The sequence below is a fragment of the Geotrypetes seraphini genome, chromosome 6, assembly GCF_902459505.1.
Source record: "Geotrypetes seraphini chromosome 6, aGeoSer1.1, whole genome shotgun sequence".
Taxonomy (NCBI): Eukaryota; Metazoa; Chordata; class Amphibia; order Gymnophiona; family Dermophiidae; genus Geotrypetes; species Geotrypetes seraphini.
In genome coordinates, this window is record NC_047089.1 from 125,336,404 (window position 1) to 125,359,365 (window position 22,962).

The window sequence follows — 22,962 nt, forward strand, 5'->3', positions numbered from 1 at the left end:
AGCTGGTCCACAACTACAGATAAGAGACAGCCAAAATGACCTGTTTCATGATTACGAGTTTACACCCAGTAGCGTCTACCACGAACTTTCAAGACTCAAAGTAGACAAAGCCATGGGACCAGACAATCTACACCCCAGGGTACTCAGAGAGCTGAGTGAAGTTCTGGCTGAACCACTATCCGTGCTCTTCAATCTTTCCATGCGCACGGGAAAACATAGAAACATAGAAATAGACGGCAGATAAGGGCCCACGGCCCATCTAGTCTGCCCACCTTAATGTCCCTCCCCTACCTTTGCCCTGTGAATAGATCCCATGTGCCGATCCCAAAAGTACCACTAGACTGGAAAACAGCTAACGTAATTCCACTTCACAAAAAGGGCTGCAGAACAGAGACAGAAAATTACAGACCGGTGAGTCTTACATCCATAGTGTGCAAACTCATGGAAACACTGATCAAACAGAATCTTGACAAAATTCTAGACGAAGAAAATTTACGTGATCCACAGCAACACGGATTTACCAGGGGAAGGTCCTGCCAAACTAATCTGATTGACTTCTTTGACTGGGTGACCAGTCATCTGGATGCCGGGGAGTCACTGGACGTGATATATTTGGACTTCAGCAAAGCTTTTGATAGCATCCCACACCGTAGGCTGTTGAATAAACTGAAATCAATGGGATTAGGGGATACTTTCACTAAATGGGTAAGGGATTGGCTAGATGGTAGGCTTCAGAGGGTGATGGTGAATGGTATCCCCTCCAAAACGTCAACAGTGACGAGTGGAGTACCTCAGGGCTCCATCTTAGGGCCGATTCTATTCAATTTATTCATAGGAGATTTGACCCAAGGGCTTAGAGGAAAGGTATCACTGTTTGCCGACGACGCCAAACTATGCAACATAGTAGACAAAAGCAGTGTGCCTGACTTTATGACGCAGGACCTACGGCAGTTAGAACAGTGGTCGTCAACTTGGCAGTTAGGCTTCAATGCTAAAAAATGTAAGGTAATGCACCTAGGCAAAAAAAATCCACACAGAACATACACACTAAATGATGAAACCTTGTCCAGGACCACGGTGGAACGAGATTTAGGAGTGATCATTAGCAATGATATGAAGGCTGCCAATCATGTGGAGAAGGCTTCGTCCAAGGCAAGACAAATGATGGGCTGCATCCGTAGGGGTTTTGTCAGCAGAAAACCTGAAGTTATAATGTCACTGTACAGATCCATGGTGAGACCTCATCTCGAGTATTGTGTTCAATTCTGAAGACCACACTACCGGAAAGATGTGTTGAGAGTTGAGTCGGTTCAACGAATGGCTACCAGGATGGTCTTGGGGCTCAGGGATCTCACGTATGAAGAAAGGTTAAAAAAACTGCGGATGTACTCACTGGAGGAGCGAAGAGAGAGGGGGGATATGATTGAGACCTTTAAATATATCACGGGGCGTATAGAGGTGAAAGATGATATCTTCAGTCTTACAGGGCCCACGGTAACCAGAGGACACTCGCTGAAAATCAGGGGAGGGAAATTTCAAGGTGATGCTAGGAAGTACTTCTTCACCGAAAGGGTGGTTGATCATTGGAACAAGCTGCCTCAGCAGGTGATTGAGGCCAACAGCGTGTCAGATTTTAAGAGAAAATGGGATATTCATGTGGGATCTATAGGAGAGTAAGAATCAGGGAGTGGGTCATTGGTATGGGCAGACTCGATGGGCTATGGCCCTTTTCTGCTGTCAATTTCTATGTTTCTATGTTTCTAGTATTACTTTCTCCGATCTACTTGTGATTCCCTTCTTTATCATGCTTAGCATTCTATTTGCATTCTTTGCTGCCGCCGCGCATTACGCCAATGGCTTCAGGGTCCTATCGATTAATACGCCCAGGTCCCTTTCCTGTTCGGTTTTTCCAAGAGTTGCACCTGACATACTATACTTGTGTTCCTTGTTTTTTATGCCTAAATGCATCACTTTGCATTTTTTCCACATTAAACTTCATCTGCCATTTATCTGCCAAATTCTCCAATCGGCTTAAGTCACTCTGGAGTTCCTCACTGTCCTTCTGTGATTTGATTGCCCGGCATAGCTTTGTGTCATCTGCGAACTTGATGATCTCACTAGATGTTCCATCCTCCAGGTCTTTTATGAAGATATTAAATAAGATGGGCCCAAGTACCAAGCCCTGGGGCACACCGCTAGTCACAGTCTCCCAGTCTGAGAATTTCCCATTTATGCCCACTCTCTGCCTTCTGTTCTCCAGCCATTTGCCTATCCATCTTAGTATGTCTCCTATTCCATGGCCTTGCATTTTCCTGAGGAGTCTTGCATGTGGAACCTTGTCGAACGCTTTCTGAAAATCCAAGTATACAATATCCACCGGTTCTCCATTATCAATTTGTCTGTTCACTGTCTTAAAAAATTGAAGTAGGTTCATCAAACATGACTTCCCCTTCCTGAATCCATGTTGGCTGGCTCTCATCAGGTCGTGTGTGTCTAAGTGCCGGGTTATGCTATGCTTGATCAGCGCCTCAACCATCTTCCCAGGGACCGACGTGTGACTCACAGGTCTATAGTTGCCCGGTACTACTCTTGATCCTTTTTTAAATATTGGCATGATGTTCGCTATCTTCCAGTCGTCCGGTATCTGTCCTGATTTGATTGACAGGTTGGCAAATTTTTGCAATAGTTCTCCTATTTCCACTTTTAGCTCTTTCAAGACTCTCGGATGAATTCCATCCGGTCCAGGAGATTTGTCACTTTTGAGTTTGTCGATCTGGTGGTAAATCTGATCCAAGTCAACTTCTACTGTGCTAAGGCTGTCCTCTGTTACTCCTTTGAACACTTTCACTGCTTCTGGAATTGTTGCAGTGTCTTCCTTTGTAAAGACAGACGTAAAGAAGGAATTTAGTCTGTCTGCGATTTGTTTGTCATCCTTGATGTATCCTTTCCTTCCCTGGTCATCCAGCGGTCCCACTGCCTCTTTTGTGGGTTTTCTCCCTTTCACGTACCTGAAGAAGAGCTTGAAGTTTTTGGCCTCCTGTGCTATTTTCTCCTCATAATCCTTTTTGGCATCCCTCACCGTCCTGTGACACTTCTGATCATCCTTGTGTTTGTTCCAAGTTTCGGTTGTTTTTGCGCGTTTCCATGCTTTGAAGGAGTCCTTCTTTTCTTTTATGGCTTCCTTAACCTCTTTAGTAAGCCACGCCGGCTCTCTTTTGCCTTTGGTTTTCTTTGCTTTGGACATCCACGGAATGTAGAGGCATTGTGGTTCCGTGATAGTATTTTTCAGAAGGGACCATGCCTGTTCTACCGTTTTGACTTTGCCCATTTTTTTCTTGATCCGTTGGTTCACCATGGTTCTCATGCTATCGTATCTTCCCCTTTTAAATTTTAAAGTCGTGGTTGAGGTTTTAGTACCTTTCCTCTTCCCGACATCAAGTTTGAAGTTGATCCTGTTGTGATCATTCGTCCCCAGCGGGACTGTGACTTCTACATCTTTAGCCAGCCCCGTAATGCTGTTTAGGACCAAGTCCAAGGTGACATGTTCTCTTGTCGGCTCTCCCACCAATTGTTCCAGGAAACAGTCCCCTAGCACTTCCAGGAACATTGCCTCCTTGCCACAATTTGAGGTTCCCAGGTCTATCCCCGGAAAGTTGAAATCCCCCAAGATTACAACATTACCTGTCTTTCATTCGTGTTTAATTTCCTCTATCATTTCCAAGTCTGTTTCCTGGCGGTCGGTAGTAAAGGCCAATCTTTGTGTCAGCACCGTTTGTCTGGGAATCTTTATCCAGAGGGATTCCAGCTTCTCTTTCTCTTCCGTCATAGTCACTCTCACAGATTCTATTTCTTCATGAACATATAGGACAATACCCCCACCTTTCTGCCCCACTCTATCTCTTCTGAACAGTTTGTGTCCCTGTATTACTGTATCCCATTTGTTTTTGTCATTCCACCAGGTTTCTGTTATGCCAATGATTTCCAGTTCATCGTTTTTCACTATTGCTTCTAATTCTCCCATTTTGTTTCTCAAACTTCTAGCGTTCGTATACATACATTTGAGTTCCCTGTGTGTTACCTTCTTGGACTCTTTAAGCTTAGCAGTCTCCCATGGTTCTTTCACGGTATCCTTTTGTGCTCCTGTGTTGTCTCTCTTATATGCTTTGTGCACGTCCCCTCCTGTGTCTGAGTAGTTGTCCATAGTTCCTTCTTTGGGACATCCTGTCACCCGGACCATCGACTGGTGGTCGACTGTCGGCTTTCCCCTGTCCTTTAGTTTAAAGCCTTCTCGATGTCCTTCTTCATGTTGCCTGCCATGTATGAAGGACAATTATAGAGACCACCCTCAGCAAAAGACAAGATGTGATGGTAGTAAAGATTGCAACGTAAACAATATCAGCAACTCATTCATTAGCATTGCAATAGAAAGTGAAACGAAACAAAAATCTATATGAGAAAGGAGATTACCGCTGAAAAATAGCTAGAAAGCAATGACCACAAATGCTCGCAGTCTAAGCAACAAAGTTCATGATCTTCAAGCCCTGATGTTAGAGGCAGATCTGGATATTGTCGCTATCACAGAGACATGGTTCAGTGAATCCCATAGATGGGATGTAAACATACCGGAATATAATCTTTTTAGTAAGGACAGAGATAGTCAAAAAAGTGAAGGAGTAGCTCTCTATGTAAAGATCAATATTCAAGTGACCGAAATGCAAGGGACCTGGGGAGAGGAAGAAGCGATATAGATCGCTCTGAAAAGAGAAGATGGAACTTCTATCTACAGACCTCCAACTCAATCACAGCAAATTGATAAGGTTCTGATTATGGATATCCAAAAGTTTGTAAGGAAAGAGGAGGTGCTGCTGTTGGGAGATTTCAACCTGCCGGATGCGGACTGGAATGTTCCTTCTGCGGAATCAGAAAGAAGTAGAGAGATTGTGGATGCCTTTCAAGAGGCTCTGCTCAGACAAATGGTGACGGAACCCATGAGGGAAAAAGCGATATTGTATCTGGTCCTCACAAATGGAGAGAGTATCTCTAATGTTCGAATGGGTGCTCACCTGAGAAGTAGCGATCATCAAATGGTTTGGTCTGATATAACAGCTAAAGTGGAGAGCAGCCACTCGATACTTAAAGTCCTAGATTTCAAACTTACGGACTTTAATAAAATGGGAGAGTACCTGAAGAAAGAGCTATTAGAATTGGAGGACATAAGAGAAGTGAAAAACCAGTGGTCTAAGCTGAAAGAAGCAATAAAAATGGCTAAGGACCTTTATGTGAAGAAAATAAATAAAAACAAGTGAAAAAGGAAACCGATATGGTTCTCCAAACTAGTGGCGGAAAAAATAAAGGCAAAAGAATTGGTGTTCGTGAAATATTAAAAAAAAACAAGAGGAGTGCAGAAAGGACTACCAGGTGAAACTGAAAGAAGCCAAGAGAGAGATACATCTGGCAAAAGCAGAAGAACAGATGGCTAAAAATGTAAAAAAGGGAGACAAAATTTTTTTCAGATATATTAGTGAAAGGAGGAAGATGAAAAATGGAATTGCTAAACTAAAAGATGCTGGGAACCGAGATGTGGAGAGTAATGAGGATAAAGCAAACATGCTAAACAAATATTTCTATTCTGTGTTCATGGAAAAAAATCTTGGAGAAGGACCGAGATTGTCTGGCAAAGTAACATGAGAAAATGGAGTAGATTCTGCGCTGTTCAAGGAGGAAAGTGTTTATGAGCAACTTGAAAAACTGAAGGTGGACCAAGCGATGAGACCGGATTGGATCCATCCCAGGATACTGAGGGAGCTCAGAGAGGTTCTGGTGGGTCCTATTAAAGACTTGTTCAACAAATCTCTGGAGACGGGAGTGGTTCCGGGGATTGGAGGAGAGCGGATGTGGTCCCTATTCACAAAAGTAGTCACAAGGATGAAGCGGGAAACTACAGGCCGGTAAGCTTCACTTCGGTTGTTGGAAAAATAATGGAAGTGTTGCTGAAAGAAAGGATAGTGAACTTCCTAGAATCTAATGGGTTACAGGATCCGAGGCAACATGGCTTTACTAAAGGTAAATCTTGTCAAACGAACCTGATTGAATTTTTTGATTGGGTTACCAGAGAGCTGGATCGAGGACATATGATAGATGTAATTTTCTTAGATTTCAGCAAACCTTTAAATAAGGTTCCTCATAGGAGGCTCTTGAACAAACTTGAAGGGCTGAAGTTAGGACCTAAAATGGTGAAGGGGTTAGAAACTGGCTGTCAGACAGATGCCAGAGGGTGGTGGTTAATGGAAGTCGCTCGGAGGAAGGAAAGGTGAGTAGTGGAGTCTCTCAGGGTTTGGTGCTAGGGCTGATCCTGTTCAATATGTTTGTAAGTGACATTGCTGAAGGATTAGAAGGAAAGGTTTGCCATTTTGCTGATGATATCAAGATTTGTATACACCAAAGAGGGAGTGGAAAATATGAAAAAGGATCTGCAAAAGTTAGAGGAATGGTCTAATGTCTAGCAACTAAAATTCAATGCGAAGAAATGCAGAGTAATGCATTTGGAGATTAATAATTAGAAGGAACCATATATGCTGGGAGGTGAGAGGCTGATATGCATGGACAGGGAGAGGATCCTTGGGGTGATAGTGTCTGAAGATCTAAAGGCAAAAAAACAGTGTGATAAGGCGGTGGCTGCTGCCAGAAGGATGCTGGGCTGTATAAAGAGAGGCATAGCCAGTAGAAGGAAGAAGGTGTTGATGCCCCTGTACAGGTCATTGGAGAGGCCCTACTTGGAGTATTGTGTTCAGTTTTGGAGACCGAATCTGGCAAAGGATGTAAGCAGTCCAGAGGAGGGCAACAAAAATGATAGGAGGTTTGCACTAGAAGACGTAAGAGAAGAGACTGAAAGCCCTGAATATGTATACCCTAGAGGAAAGGAGGGACAGGGGAGATATGATTCAGACATTCAGATACTTGAAGGGTATTAATGTAGAACAAAATCTTTTCCAGAGGAAGGAAAATGATAAAACCAGAGGACATAATTTGAGATTGAGGGGTGGTAGATTCAAGAGCAATGTTAGGAAATTCTACTTTACGGAGAGGGTGGTGGATGCCTGGAATGTGCTCCCGAGAGAGGTGGTGGAGAGGAAAACAGAGTTCAAAGAAGGGTGGGATGAACATAGAGGATCTAGAATCAGAAAATAATAGCAAATATTGAACTAAGGCCAGTATTGGGCAGACTTGCATGTTATGTGTCTGTATATGGCTTTTTGGTTGAGGATGGGCTGGGGAGGGCTTCAGGGGCTCAGAGGGTGTAGATGGGCTGGAGTGAGATTTGACAGAGACTTCGGCAGTTGGAACCCAAGCTCAGTACCGGGTAGAGCTTTGGATTATTGCCCAGAAATAGCTAAGAAGAAAAAACTTAAATTAAAAAAATTTAAATTGAATCAGTTTCGGCAGACTGGATGGACTATTCGGGTCTTTATCTGCCGTCATCTACTATGTTACTATAAAGTCCTACCTATGTTTAATTGGACCATTGAATGCCAGCATGCATTTGAGACATTGATTCAAAAACTAACATCAGTGCCAGTATTAGCATTCCCAATGTTTGATCATTCTTTCATTTTAACAAGTACTCATTAGCTTTTTTGCAATTTTGTTTAATATATTTTATTTAATTTTGTTATATAACTAAAAAGATAAATAAAACAATACAATACAATATATACAGATGTTTAAAACTCTAATAATGATTGCTATTAAAATAATACTTTCTAATTGGAAAGATTTTTTCAAAATTAGATTATAATAATTGGTGGAATATGTTGTGCTTATATGCTAAATATGAGAAAAGTTTAGCTGTAAGATCCGGTAATCAAGTTTGAAAAAATTGGAAACCTTTATGTAACTTCGTGAACTTAGACTAAGGGCTCCTTTTACAAAGCTGTGTTAGCGGTTTAATGCGCATAATAGCGCGCGCTAATTTGCCGGCCGCGCTAGCCGCTACCACCTGCTTTTAAGCAAGTGGCAGTTTTTCAGCTAGCATGAGGTTTAGCACACGCTAAAAAGTTGTGTGCGATAAAGCCGCTAACGCGGCTTCGTAAAAGGAGCCCTAAGCTGCACTAGCGGTTTTAGCGCACGCGCTAGACACTAACGCCTCCATTGAGCTGGCATTAGTTTTTGGTGCATAGCGTGGGGTTAGCGCGGGGCAATGTAGCGCACGCTAAAAACGCTAGCGCACCTTAGTAAAAGGAGCCCTAAGTGTAATCTAATATAGGATGAATATCAGTGATAAGATTGTTCATGATTTATAGTTAAGACTGTAATATAGAACAGAAATGATTGCAATACCCAGGGTCAAGTTAGGCTTTATGCAATTTTGAGTCAAGTACAAAATGGTCAAAAGTGAGTGATTGCATATGCCAGTCAAGGTTTGAGGCTTGCAGAACAAATTGACAAAAATTATAGAAATTTTTTAACTGGAATTCTTGGCTTTAAAGTGGGCTGCTACAGAAAAATTTAAGGAATATTTAATGTACCAAAAGTTGACCGTTCAAACAAATCATAAAGAACAGCTGTGGATTGCTCAGCTTGCTGAACTCAATTTTGAAGTTTATTACAAACCAGGCCATTCTAATGTAAATGCAGATGTTTTGTCTAGAATCCCTACATAACTGAAGACAAACTTATGTCCAAAAATGGAAAATCAGAGATTTGTACTTTGAAGCCAACACAAGTTAAAGAGCTGTACTTGGGGGGGGGGGGGGGAGAGAGGAAAGGTGTTGCTGACCTGGAAGAGAACTGGAGGGAAAGGAGTGGTGCTGCTGGACCTGGAGGGGAAGGGAAGGGAGGTGCTATTGGGACTTGGGGGTGATAGAAAGAGGTACTGATGGACCTAGGGGGAAGGGGAAGGCGAGAGAGAGGTGCTGCAGGACCTAGGTGGAGGGGAAGGGAACTTGAGGGAGAGGGAAGGAAAAGGAGAGGTGCTGCTGGATCTGGAGAAGAAGGGGAGGGAAGGAAGAGGTGCTGCTGGACCTAGGGGGAGATAGAGAGAGTTCCGCACGTGATCCGCGGAATGTCAGAAACGTTCCCTCTGACTTCACAACGTCAGAGAGAAGGCTTCAGAATCATCCGCGAATCGCTTGCGAGGAGCCAACGCCGCCCGCAGACGGCTGCAACAAGGGAGCCAGCTATTTTGGATGAGTTAGATTCTAACCAAGATGACCAGGGCTTAAAGATCCTTCTGACTAAGTTATAAGTAGGAAAAGTAATTTCCATGTGAGATGCTTTGGCAATTAGGGCTCCATCAGCACTAAGGATGGCTTTATTAGAGTAGAGATAATGGTTTTGGCCTTGCATGGAACACCAGAAAGAGAAAGGGAGAAATGGTAGACCTGTGGGAGGGAGGCAGGCAGGGGGAGAGATGGGGTGGGAGACAGTTGGGAAGAGAAAGGGAGAGAAGTTGGATCTGGGGATGGAAGGGAGATAGGAAGAAATTTTAGGCCTGTGGCCATTTAATTGTTCAGCCTCAAGGGGGGGGGGGGGTAAGAAGAAAAACAGAAAAGAGAGGGAACAAAATGTTGGACCACAGCCTTATAAGAGGAGAGATGGACCCATGGGAGGGTAGGAGGGAAGAGAGCTGGGATAAGAAAGGGGTTGGAAAGAAAAGGACAGGGAGTTATAGCCTGACCAGTGGAGAAAGGGAGGGGGATTCTGAAAGTGGTGAGCCATGTGGATGAGGAGATGAGTGAGAGAGCAGTGAGTACAGTGGTAGAAATGTGGTAATGGGGAGTAGATAGCAGGAAATAGGAGGCTGAGAAAGGAGATGGGAAATGGGAGAGCTAGGGACTGAGAGAAGATAGAGAATTGAGAGGTAGCTAAACATGTAAAAAGAAGGGTGAGAAAGAAGGCAAGATTTGAGTGGACAGAGACAAAAAAGAAAAGAAAAGGTTAAGAAACTGAAAGGGAAAAATCAATACGTTGGAGGCAAGCATAAGGAGGAAATGGAACAAGAGAGGAGAAAAAAAAATGAACAGCAGACACTGGAAAGAGAATTAGTTGAAGATAGACAAAAAGCAGAAAGAGAAACTGGGACCAAGATGATGGAGAAACAAAATATCCAGATAACAAGGTAGAAAAAATTGTTTTATTTTGAATTTATTAATTGGAATATGTTAGCTTTGGGATATGTGCATCACAATTATTTTTGTATTCAGTGGCGTAGTCATATACAGCTGATTTAGGGGAGGGACTGGAGCCCCAAATTAGTAGATGGGCACCAAAGTTTCTCCCCGCCTGAGTGCAATTTACAAATACTTGAGCTATTGGGGATTCCCAAGCCCTTCCACCTTCAGTCTGGCAACCCAAAATCTCCAAGCTTTGCAGCTAATGGCAATATCCTCAAGCTGCCACTGCTTTCATGCATGCATGAAAGCCAAGGGGGGGGGGGGGTGGGCAGGGAGGAGGGAAGGCAGCAGCTCTGCAATATTGCTGCCAGCTGCAGAACTTGGGAAGTTGGAGGGGAGGAAGTGGCCGTCAGTTGGTGAGGCTTGGGGATCCCTACTTGCTATAGCAGGGGAGATGTTCAAAAAAGCTGTAATATTTACCCTGCCTGAACGATCCTTCATGTGCGCCACTGACAGCTGATACAGCATCCTCGCTCTGATGAGACCATTGTTCACATTAAATTTGTGTTTTGTCATATTTTTATTTTAATGTAAAAATATTTTTTGTCAATAAGATTATTATGATGATGATATCTGATTTTATTTAATGTTAGTAGCTAGTTTAAACTGACTCCTAAAAACATGGTTCTTGAAAAGAAATTTGGCTTCAAAAGAAATCTTAATCGTTGTACTGCTGATATTTGGCTCTTTTGACTAATGAGTTTGCCTACCACTGATCTAGGGGATACTTGGCTTGAAGAAGTTGGAAAATACTGAGTAAGGAATGTCAAAAAAGGGAGCAGAAGAGAGCAGCAGTGTAGGTCAGAAAGACCTCCTGCCTTTGATCTACCATAGAAAGGGGGAGAAATGCTGAGGGAAGCACTGGGAAAGATGAGGAATTGATAGAGAACAGGGTAAGGAAAGAGTAGCACAGGCATCAATAGGTTGTAAGAGAAAAAGAGGCTGTGAGAAGAGATATGAACTGTGAAAAGAGAGCAGAGCTGAAGTGAATGCAAGCTGGGTGGGTGGAGGGGGAAGCATGGGCTGTGATACAAACTTAAATGGTTGAGAATGGGTTGAAGAAAGAGAAACAGATGAGAACAGGGAGAGGAACTGTGTAGGATTCAAAGAGTAGGGACTGAGAAAATGGTTCCAAGGAGAGAGGATCAGGTTGAAGGGAAGAACATAAGCAATGCCTCCACTGGGTCAGACCTGAGGTCCATTGTGCCCAGCAGTCTGCTCACGCGGCGGCCCAACAGGTCCAGGACCTGTGTAGTAATCCTCTATCCATACCCCTCTATCCCCTTGTCCAGCAGGAAATTGGCCAATCCTTTCTTAAACCCCAGTACCGTACTCTGCCCTATTACGCCCTCTGAAAGAGGGATAAAGAAAGGGATGGAAGAGGCAGGAGGGTTAAGACTAGGGAGAAAAAAAAAATAAGAGCAAGAAACAAAAAGATAATTTTTACAATAAGGTATTTCAGTAAAAGGATGGGAAAAGGGGTGGAGGTAGAAGTATGGAATACCATGAACTGAAAATTTTCCTTTTAAAACTTATTGTCGCTTGGCAGTTCTAATATTAATATGGAGAGTAGTACTGTTCCCATTCTTCAAAAAAAATTAAAAATATTGTTCCCCTATTACGTGCCACAAGTGCTGGGGGCACCGGGCTATGTAGGCCTAAAGTAGCACAGCAGCAGCACGAAAAAATGGCAGGAGACTTTTGGGAGTGGAAAAGAAGGGACATGGGGTCCTATTCTGTAAATTTCATAGGGGGGTTTTGGAAACATGCTTTGGGTAGGCTTAGGGTGGGTTTAGGACTTGGACTTTATGCAGCGATAGTCAAACATCTTACAAAACATCCAGGGCACCATTTAGATATTCGGGGCTAGACCTGTGTTAAAAATTAATAAGTGCCAAAAATGTGTTCACATTGACAGATGACCACTGGAGGCATGAGGTCATGGTCCACCCACATTCTCCCAGTGGTCACTGACCCCCTCCCAACCCCCAAAGATGTGAAAGAAACAGTACATACCTCTCTTTATGACAACTGCAGATATGGCCAGTTCTAGTACAGCAGCAAACAGCTGGAGTAGGCCCATATCCCACTGGAAGTCTCGGCAGCCATTTTCATCACTGAAAGAGCTTGGGCAGGAGCGAGTGGGAACTTCTCCTGTCCCAATGCACCAGTAGACCACCAAGAAAACAAGGAAGGCCTGGGGTTCTTCCTCTGGGTCCGGGAGGGGAGTTGGTGTTGTCTGTTTGGGGAGGGAAGAGGAACACTGTCTTTTCTTGTAGGGGGACATGCAGCCGCGGCAGCAGCAGAGAAGGAACACTAGTGGGAGGGAGGGTGATAGGAATTAGACTTCAGGGTAGAACTCAAATATAAACTTAGACCCCCGAAACAATCCAGATAATTGGACATTCAGATAATCAGGGTTCAGATTATCGGCATCCTACTGTACATATAGTTAAAGAATAGTACTTACTATGTGCACACATGCAAGTGTATATGCTAGTTAGCATTTTCAAGTTTAATAAAATTTGATTAATCGCCTATCTTAGATTCTAGGCAATATACAATAATAAAAATGGGGCTTTACAAATTCAAAATATAAAATAAAAATAAATAACAAAGACAAAGACGGATGAACAAGGAAATAATGCATATAATCAGTGCATACATGTTGGCACCTAATTTAAGGAATTATGCCCTAACTTGTAATTAATTCACTGAAGAAAATAAGTGATAGGTATGATTTATAAATAAAACCCTGAGATCACGGATCCTCATAATTTTGTAACCAAATTTTACCTACCGATAGACTTTAATTGATGAAACTCACTATGCAGTGTTTTACTATACAACAGGGCAAATCCTCGGAACTTCAACTTTGACAATGTGGGAAATGCTATGTTGGCGCTCTTTGAAGTTCTTTCTTTAAAAGGCTGGGTGGAAGTCAGAGATGTTATCATTCATCGTGTGGGGCCGGTAAGCATGCACATAAAACAGATTTTGCACCTCCTAAAATAATTTTTTTATGTTTGATTAACAATCTGAATTATCTGTTTGTGTAGATCCATGGAATCTATATCCATGTGTTTGTATTCCTTGGATGCATGATTGGACTGACCCTTTTTGTTGGTGTTGTCATTGCAAATTTCAATGAAAACAAGGTAAGGATTCTGATTTTCTACCTATTACTTCGCATAGAAATATATCCATGATATTATGTTAAATTTAGAAAATATATTAGATCTGGGTCTATGGCCTCCCAAAATTCCATAATAATAGTAAAAGGTAGTCAAATTCACTCCTTCATAGAAAACTTTGATGGGAGACTAGAGGCCAAAACATTGGCAATGATTGACTTGCCCTTTCTCAGTCTTGCACCAATTTTGTCATCTTAAGAATAAGGAGAAAAACAGTGACAATCTCCTTATTTCCAGTGCAGAGTGTCATGCTCTGAATTGTACAGCATTATGGTGTTCCATGTGGTTCAAACCACATGGAACACATCTGGCCCTGAGAACAGATAAGAAAGATGTGGCCTGAGGCACCATGCTGTCTTTATCCTCTTAAAAAACTGGAATGGCTGAGAGAGATATATAAGTGAGGGGATCAAAGAGAAGGTAAAAGAGTAAAGGATGAGTAGAGACAAAAAATGAGGGAGGGAGTGGGTGGGTGGGAGTAAAAGAGTTAAGGGAATTAACAGGTTGGCAAGTTTTTGCAATAGTTCTCCAAGCTGAAAGTGGAAATTGGAGAACTATTGCAAAAACTTGCTAACCTGTCAATCAAAACAGGGCAGATACTGGACAACTGGAAGATAGCGAACGTCACGCCGATATTTAAAAATGGATCGAGAGGAGTGCCAGGCAACTATAGACCTGCAAGTCTCACGTCAGTCCCTGGGAAGATGGTTGAGGCGCTGATCAAGGATAGCATAATCCGGCACTGACCTGATGAGAGCCAGCCAACATGGATTCAGGAAGGGGAAGTCATGTTTGATGAACCTACTTCAATTTTTTGAGACAGTGAACAGACAAATTGATAATGGAGAACCGGTGGATATTATGCCTCAGGCCGCGCCCCCAGGTGGGACCTAAGGCTCCAGGGCCTATTCTGATTGGCCCACGCGCCTTAGGCCCCACCAGTAGGCGGAGCTTTGGGACGGATGGGCCAATCCGGCCTCATTCCGTCGTTGGCTGCCTGCCGGACAGGCGGGTTTGGCTCCCGTCTGTCCCAACTACACAAAGGTACGGGGAAGGCGGGTGGGGGTGTCGTGGGGGTCGGCCAGGGGGGTCGCGGGTCTTTATAGTGCTCATGCCTAACTCATTGTCTTTATAGTGCTCATGTCTTTATAGTGCTCATGCCTAACTCAGGGTTACCCGTGTGTCCATTTTTGCGTGCGTGTGTGTACACGCGCCGGAATGAGATATTGTCATCACAACAGCCCGATTCAGCCCTTCCCTGCAGCAATCAATACAGATAAGTGATGGCAGTAACTTTCCGTGCCGCTGACACAGCTGAAACCTGAACACAGTAACTCATTTGAGTTCGCTGCACAGTCTCTTCTCGTGGGCTCTTATTAGACTCTCTGCTGTGTCTTCCAGAAGGGAGGATATTTAGTGGGCAAGCCATAAGCTTCTAATAAAAGCATTTATGAGGGGGCGGTCGGAGGTTCTTGGGGGGGGGCAGTCGTTGGAGGGAGGGGGGTTTGCGTCGAGGGCAGGAGGGCCTGGGATCCCTCCTGCCCGTAATGTAGTGCGGGGTGGGGGTAGGGGGTCGCCGTGGCCAGGAGGGTTTGGGCTCCCTTCTGGCCCGATATTGTCGGGGAGTCGGCGGTCCTTCGGGGTGGGGGTGCAAGTGGTCCTGCCGAGGGGGGGGGCAGGGCAGGGCGGGTAAACGGAGAGTCGGGACAGCGCACGGAGAGTCGGGGAGGGCGAAAGGAGAGTCGGGGTGGCCAGAGGAGAGTCGGGGCGGGCGAAAGGACAGTCGGGCAGCATGCGCGGTATACCCGTGAGCGCGGTATACAAAAGTTTTTGTACATAAAATCGTGGTTTCTGTGCGCTATACCCGTGTGCGCGTTTTACACGGGTGCGCGTTATCTGCGTGAAAATACGGTACTTGGATTTTCAGAAAGCGTTCCACATGTAAGACTTCTCAGGAAACTGCAAGGCCATGGAATAGAAGGAGATATACTAAGATGGATAGGCAAATGGCTGGAGAACAGAAGGCAGAGAGTGGGCATAAATGGGAAGTTCTCAGACTGAGAGAATGTGACTAGCGGTGTACCCCAGGGCTCGGAACTTGGGCCCATCTTATTTAATATTTTCATCAATGACCTAGAGGATGCAACATCCAGTGAGATCATCAAGTTTGCAGATGACACAAAGCTATGCCAGGCAATCAAATCGCAGAAGGACAGTGAGGAACTCCAGAGCGACTTGAGTCAGTTGGAGAAATGGGCAGATAAATGGCAGATGAAGTTTAATGTGGAAAAAATGCAAAGTGATGCATTTAGGCATAAAAAACAAGGAACACAAGTATAGTATGTCAGGTGCAACTCTGGGAAAAACCAAACAGGAAAAGGACCTGGGTGTACTAATTGATAGGACCCTGAAACCGTCGGCGCAATGCACGGCGGCAGCGAAGAATGCAAATAGAATGCTAGGCGTGATAAAGAAGGGAATCATGAGTAGATCGGAGAAAGTAATAATGCCGCTTTATAGAGCGATGGTCAGACCACACTTGGAATACTGCGTCTTACATTGGTCTCCATACCTAAAGAAGGATATAAAACTGCTGGAGAGGGTGCAGAGATGAGCAACAAAGCTAGTGAAAGGTATGGAGAACCTGGATTACGAGGAACGACTTAAGAGACTGGGGTTGTTCTCCCTTGAGAAGAGGAGACTGCGAGGGGATTTGATCGAGACTTTCAAAATACTGAAAGAAATCGACAAAATACAGCAGGAAAAACAGTTATTTACAATGTCCAATGTAACACGGACAATAGGGCAAGGACCGAAGCTGAGGGGGGACAGGTCCAGGACAAATATCAGGAGGTTCTGTTTCACGCAGCAAGTGATAGACATCTGGAATGCTCTCCCAGGAGAGGTAATTGCGGAATCCACCGTTCTAGGATTTAAGGGTAAGCTAGATGTACATCTCCTTATGAGGCATAGAGTGATACCGGTAAGGGTAAACTAGATGCACATCTCCTTATGAGAAGCATAGAGTGATATGGGGACTAAAACTATGCCAGGGTACACCTGGCGTGGCCTCCACGTGTGCGGATCGCCAGACTTGATGGACCTAGGATCTGATCCAGAGATGGCAATTCTTATGTTCTTATGAATCAGAGGATATGTGTGGGTTGTGGTGGGGAAAGAGTAATTGAGGGGATTGGAAGAGCTGCAGTTTAAAAGACTGAGGATTAAGGGATGAGGTAAGAAGGTAGGTGATGAAAGGAGATGTGGGAGGATAGAGAGAGACTAACTGAATGGATCAGAGAAGGTGCAGAACAGTGGGAATAAAAGATAGTGAGGAAAGAGTGAGTGATTGGAGATACTCAGGTATGAATGAGACAATTAGAGGTGGAAATCATGGATAGCATGAAGGGATCTTAGGCGCATGAGTGAGGAAAAAGATCTGTGTCCTCTCTGCTCTATGATCTCTCTTCCCTTCCTTCACTCCCCCTCCTTCACTTTCACTCTTCTTCCTCTGTTTACTAAAAGGGACCGCTTAAAAGTTCTCAGCCCAACCAAGAAGAGAATGATGTGGAGCCATAAAACTTACAAGTTATTCCACACTTTTCTTGACAGTTTTCATTTCAATGATATGAAATGAAACGAAAACTGTCAATGTCTGTCAAAAGTGTCACAGAATGTGTGGAGAGTGTAGCATAGTGGTTAAAGCTACAACCTCAGCACCCCAAAGCTGTCCTTGTGACCCTGGGCAAGTCCCATTGCTCAAGGTTCACTAGGTAAAAATTGTAAGCCCACCGGTTCAGACAGGGAAAAATGCTCAAGTGCCTGAATAAATTTATGTAAACCATTCTGAGCTCCCCTGGGAGAACAATATAGAAAATTGAATAAATTTAAAAAAATAATACAATAACTATTAAAATAAACTAATAACATATTTGATTAATTTCATTTGCTAATATAAGCATATTTCTTCAAATGTGCCATATAAATGGCTAAGAATTTTAGAAACTGCAGCAGAATTTTCCACTAATAGCAGCAGAATCTATTGTTAAGTTGCCACAAAAATTGAGGGCTGTGTACTAAATGGTGCAACATTATAATACTATATGCATGATTATTAATATAGTAGGTATGTGAACATTTTCAGTTCAGTTGGCCTTGTTCTCTGTTTTGTTAATTGTTTGGGTCATTTCACATTTAATGATAAAACATTTTTAAAATTTTATTTTTAATACAACGACTGAGCAATATTTTAGAAAGGACACACAATCAGAATTGTGTTATCCAAACCTGGATGTCTCAAGTTCCATTAGTATTTTAGAACAGAATGTGCCATCAAAGAGCCAGTTCTAAAATACATTGAGAAATAAACATTTATATGCTGGCTACTTGAGGCAATGCATCCATTTTAGGAACATAAACATCTAAAATATTAGTGGGTCACTCATTTTACATCCCAGTGCTAGTAAATGACATCAAATACCTGCAAAGATGGAAAAGAGCTGGGGATAAGGGCTGATGTATCCTAAATTACTCAGGAGTTTTTTTTCTGGATTCTAGACCAATTTGTGAGGGGTCAACAATGGGCTTTAGAATTTCTGGGACTTGATTAAAAATGGAGTGATTTTCTACTAATCTGTTTTACTCTGGTTTGGTTCTTGGAATCCTGTGGTGGTATAAATTATTAAATTGTTTCTTCATACATGATAGAATTTCTTTTGTATGTGTATTTCTTTTCTCAAACTATGGGACTCTTTTACTAAAGTGTGTTAGGCAGTTAACATGCAAATTAGCACACCTTTGTCTCTCCATAGGCTGTCTGTCTACCTTCCCTCATCTTCCTTCTTGTCTCACCCACCTCATGCCACTTTTTACTCTTTTCTTATCTTCATTTCTCTTCTCTCCATCATGACCTCTTCTCTCACTTCTCTCTCCGACTTTCTTTTCCCAGTCCCATACAGATACTCTCCAACTCTTTCAGGTCCTCTTCCCTCTCTGCAACTTCTGTTCTTTCTGCCTGCTCTTCTTTCTTTCTTCTAGATCATGTCTCATTTTCCCACGGGGTGCAAGGGGATGTCCACCGATGGATCAAAAACTGGCTGGCAGGCAGGAAACAGAGGGTTGGAGTAAAGGGCCACTACTCAGACTGGCTATGGGTAACGAGCGGCGTTCCGCAGGGGTCGGTGCTGGGACCGCTCCTGTTCAATATATTTATTAACGACCTGGAGGCGGGAACAAAATGTGAGGTTATAAAATTTGCGGATGACACCAAACTTTGCAGCAGGGTTAGAACCGCGAAAGACTGCGAGGACCTGCAAAGGGACCTAACGATACTGGAAGAGTGGGCAAAAAAGTGGCAAATGAGCTTCAACATAGAGAAATGCAAGGTCATGCATGTAGGAAAAAAGAACCCGATGTTCAGCTACAAAATGGGGGGATCGCTGCTAGGGGTAAGTAACCTTGAAAGAGACCTGGGGGTGATGGTAGACACAACATTGAAGGCGTCGGCACAATGCGCGACGGCCTCAAGGAAAGCAAACCAAATGCTGGGTATCATTAAGAAGGGTATCACTGCCAGGACGAAGGAAGTCATCATGCCACTGTATTGTGTAATGGTGCACCCGCATCTGGAGTACTGTGTCCAGTACTGGTCGCCGTACCTCAAGAAGGACATGGCAGTACTTAAGGGAGTTCAGAGAAGAGCGACTAAACTGATAAAAGGTATGGAAAACTTTTCATACGCTGACAGGTTGTAAATGTTGGGGCTATTCTCCCTGGAAAAGTGGAGTCTTAGAGGAGACATGATAGAAACCTTCAAAATCCTGAAGGGCATAGAAAAGGTAGACAGGGACAGATTCTTCACACTGTGGGGAACCACAAGTACAAGGGGGCACTCGGAGAAATTAAAAGGGGGCAGGTTTAAAACAAACGCTAGGAAGTTCTTTTTTACCCAGAGGGTGGTGGACAAGTGGAACGCGCTTCCGGAGGCCGTGATAGGACAGAGCACATTACAGGGCTTCAAAGAAGGTTTGGATAGGTTCCTAGACAATAAGGGGATCGAGGGGAACAGATAGGAGTTGAGGTAGGTTATATGAATAGTCAGGGACCACAGCACAGGTGATAAACCAGAGGGCCGCTGCGGGAGCGGACCGCTGGGCGGGATGGACCTCTGGTCTGACTCGGCGGAGGCAAATTCTTATGTTCTTATGTTCCTATTTCTCATTTATTTAATATACCGTAAAACAAGAAATATCTAGGCAGTTTACATAAAGATAAATAATTAAAATAGAACATGGGGAGGAAGGCAACAGGAAGAATCCTAGGTTACAATTCAAATTTTAAAATATATAGGCCCGTAAAGGCAAAGGATAGCCCAAAAATATTACACTAAGCCAGTGTTTTTCAACCTTTTTTGGGCAAAGGCACACTTGTTTCATGAAAAAAATCACGAGGCACACCACCATTAGAAAATGTTAAAAAATTTAACTCTGTGTCTATATTGACTATATATAAAGTAATTCTCTTGAATAGGAATCAAATAAACACAAAGAAAGTATTTTATAATGCTGCCACCGCCAACAACACCGTTGGCGGCGGTGGCACTCAAGTGGCTAAAGAGCCGCAGTTTGCCGGCCTAGGGACAACACTGGAGGGTGGCCAGCTGTGCACCCCCTTGGGACGTAAACCCGGGGTGGGGCAGACCGCCCCCCCCACCCTGGTATGCCACTATCTGTACCTCACTCCCTCCCTATGACCAAAAATTCTCCTTTCTTCTATTCCCCGTGTACACAACCATCTCTTTCCCTCCCTTCCTCTCTCCAAAGTCCATGCCTTCTGTGTCCAAACACTCATTCCCTCCCTTCCTCTCTCCCAAGTCCATTTCTTCTGTGTCCAAAAACGCATTCCCTCCCCCACCTCAGCATCTCTTTCCCTCCCTTCCTCTCTCCCAAGTCCATTTCTTCTGTGTCCAAAAACCCATTCCCTCCCCCACCTCAGCATCTCTTTCCCTCCCTTCCTCTCTCCCAAGTTCATGCCTTGTGTCCAAAACGCACTCCCTCCCCCCTTTTGTGTTCCGTGTTTGCCTCCCAGCCCATCTTTGCAACTTTCTCAGCAAAACGAAGCTCAAGCCGCAAGGCTTGTCTTCTGCTTCCTGCCTGCCCTGCCGCGCACAAATAGCCGAACGGAAGTATTCTCCGACGTCAGTGCTGACGTCAGAGGGCAGGCTTTGCTTAAGCCCTCCCTCCGACGTCAGCGCTGACATCGGGGAACGCTTGCGATCGGCTATATGTTAGCTGCAGGGCAGGCAGGAACAGAAGACGAGCCTCGCGGCTCGAGATGTATTGAACTCCGCGGGTCCCCCGTCCAGCTCTCTCCTGTCCACGTGGGGCGGACCGCCCCTCTCCCTAGACTGGTGGTACTGCCCTGATGGCGGCCCTGACCGTACGGCACACCAGGCAACATCTCGCGGCACACTAGTGTGCCGCGGAACAGCGGTTGAAAAACACTGCACTAAGCCATAAGTGTCGGAATGGGGCTGGCACAGGGGCCATGGCTTCCCCATAAATTTCCCATCCTGTAAGTCAGGGGGTACACGAGCTGACCACCACTGCTTCTGCTCCCTGCCTGCCACTGCTGCTCGCCGCTGTAACTGCAAGAAGGGAAGGGCCAGGCACGTGCAGCAAATGCATGCCGCCGGCCCACAAGCCTTCCCCCAAAGTCAATTCTGACGTCGGAGAGAAGGTCCAGGCCAGCCTCTGACGTCAGGAGAAGGCTTGTGGGCCAGCACTGCTGCACGCACAAAGCTCTTCCTTTCTTGGATTTGCTGCAGTAGCGGGCGGCAAGTGGTATTGGACCATGGTGGGGAGGAAGAATCGGTGGTGGGTAGGCCAGGCTTTGGTATGGCAGGGAGGGAGGGAGGCAGACTAGTTTCGGTGGCGGACCGGGGGAAGGAAGAATCAGTGGCGGGTAGGCCAGGCTTTGGCACTGAAGGGAGGCAGGCAGGCTGGCTTCGGGAGAGGGACAAAGGCTGGAAGGCAGTGAGAGAGAAATAGGAAGGAGGGAGGAAGGAAGGAGAGAGAGAGGCAGAGAAAGACCAGGGGGGGGGGTTGTAAGCAGAAGAAAGACAGAGAGACAGAGAAAGGCCTGGACCAAAGGTGAAAGACAGGAGGTAGATGCTGGACAATGGGAAGTGCAGACAGAGGGAGAGAGACCCTGAGGAAGAACAGAGAGATGGAAGATCATAACAGAGGAGAGAGGGAGGGGGTTGTAAGCAGAAGAAAGACCGAGAGAGAGAGGCCTGGACCAAAGGGGGAAGACAGGAGGCAGAGGTTCAGACAGAAGTGAAAGAGGGGGGGGGGGGAGAGACCCTGAGGAAGAACAAAGAGATGGAAGATCATAACAGAGGAGAGAGAGAGAGAGAGAGGGAGGAGGTTTTAAGCAGAAGAAAGACAGAGAGAGAGAGGCCTGGACCAAAGGGGGAATACAGGAGGCAGATGCTGGACTATGGGAGGTGCAGACAGGAGGGAGAGAGCCTGAGGAAGAACAAAGAGATGGAAGATCATAACAGAGGAGGAAGAGAGAGAGAGGAGGTTGTAAGTAGAAGAAAGACAGAAAGAGAGAGAGAGACAGAGAGAGGCCTGGACTAAAGGGGAAAGATAGGAGACAGATGCTGGACTATGGGAGGTGCAGACAGAAGAGACAGAGGGGGAGAGACCCTAAGGAAGAACAGAGAGATGCAAGATCATAACAAAGGAGGGAGACATGTTGCCAATAGGACAGGGGAGAGGGGTTGTTAGCAGAAGAAAGAAAGAGAGAGGTCTGGACCAAAGGGGAATGACAGGAAGCAGATGCTGGACTATGGGAGGTGTAGACAGAGGGGGAGAGACCCTGAGGAAGAATAGAGAGATGGAAGATCATAACAGAGGAGGGAGAGAGATGGAGACCTGGAACAAAGGTGGTGGTAGGTACAAAGGAGAACTGACACTGGATCTGGGGAGGGTAAGCAGAGGGAAAAGAGAGAGAGACTTGGAGCCAAAGGGATTGTGAAAGAAGTGTTGGATAAGAAATAAATAAATAAATATTGGATGCTCAGTCAGAAGGAAAGTGCAACCAGAGACTCATGAAATCACCAGACAACAAAGGTAGGAAAATTGATTTTATTTTCAATTTAGTGATCAAAATGTGTCAGTTTTGAGAATTTATATCTGCTATCTATATTTTGCACTATATTTGTCTATTTTTCTATGGTTACTGAGGTGACATTGCATATTTTAAAGTCATCTGCCTTGACATCTTTGAAAACCCCCCAAATATAAATGATGATTAACATTTTCTCTGCATACAGTGTGCTTTGTATTTTTTTTTATTTTGTGGTTACCATTATGTATTAATAAGATTATATTATGTGTTTATGAAAAATGGATAGAAGAAATTGCATTGCAATTAGTATTATTATTAGGGGGTGGAGTCATGGGCGGAGTTTGGGAGGGTCGGGGCAGAGCTTTTGCCTCCCCCCAAACAAAAAAGCGTTCCGCTGCCTATGCACTAAGCCACATAAGAATGGTAGGTTATGAGTTTAATAGACAAAGATATATCTGAAA

The 22,962-nt window shown here is 44.5% G+C and overlaps 1 protein-coding gene across 1 annotated transcript in view; it reads left to right on the forward strand.

Moving 5' to 3' along the window:
* Positions 1–22,962, forward strand: part of NALCN (sodium leak channel, non-selective) — a 1,129,711-nt gene that overhangs the window by 889,972 nt on the left and 216,777 nt on the right. The window contains exons 29-30 of the mRNA XM_033948885.1: positions 13,025–13,145; positions 13,232–13,330. Coding sequence (XP_033804776.1) covers positions 13,025–13,145; positions 13,232–13,330 — 220 coding nt within the window. The remainder of the gene's footprint in view (positions 1–13,024; positions 13,146–13,231; positions 13,331–22,962) is intronic.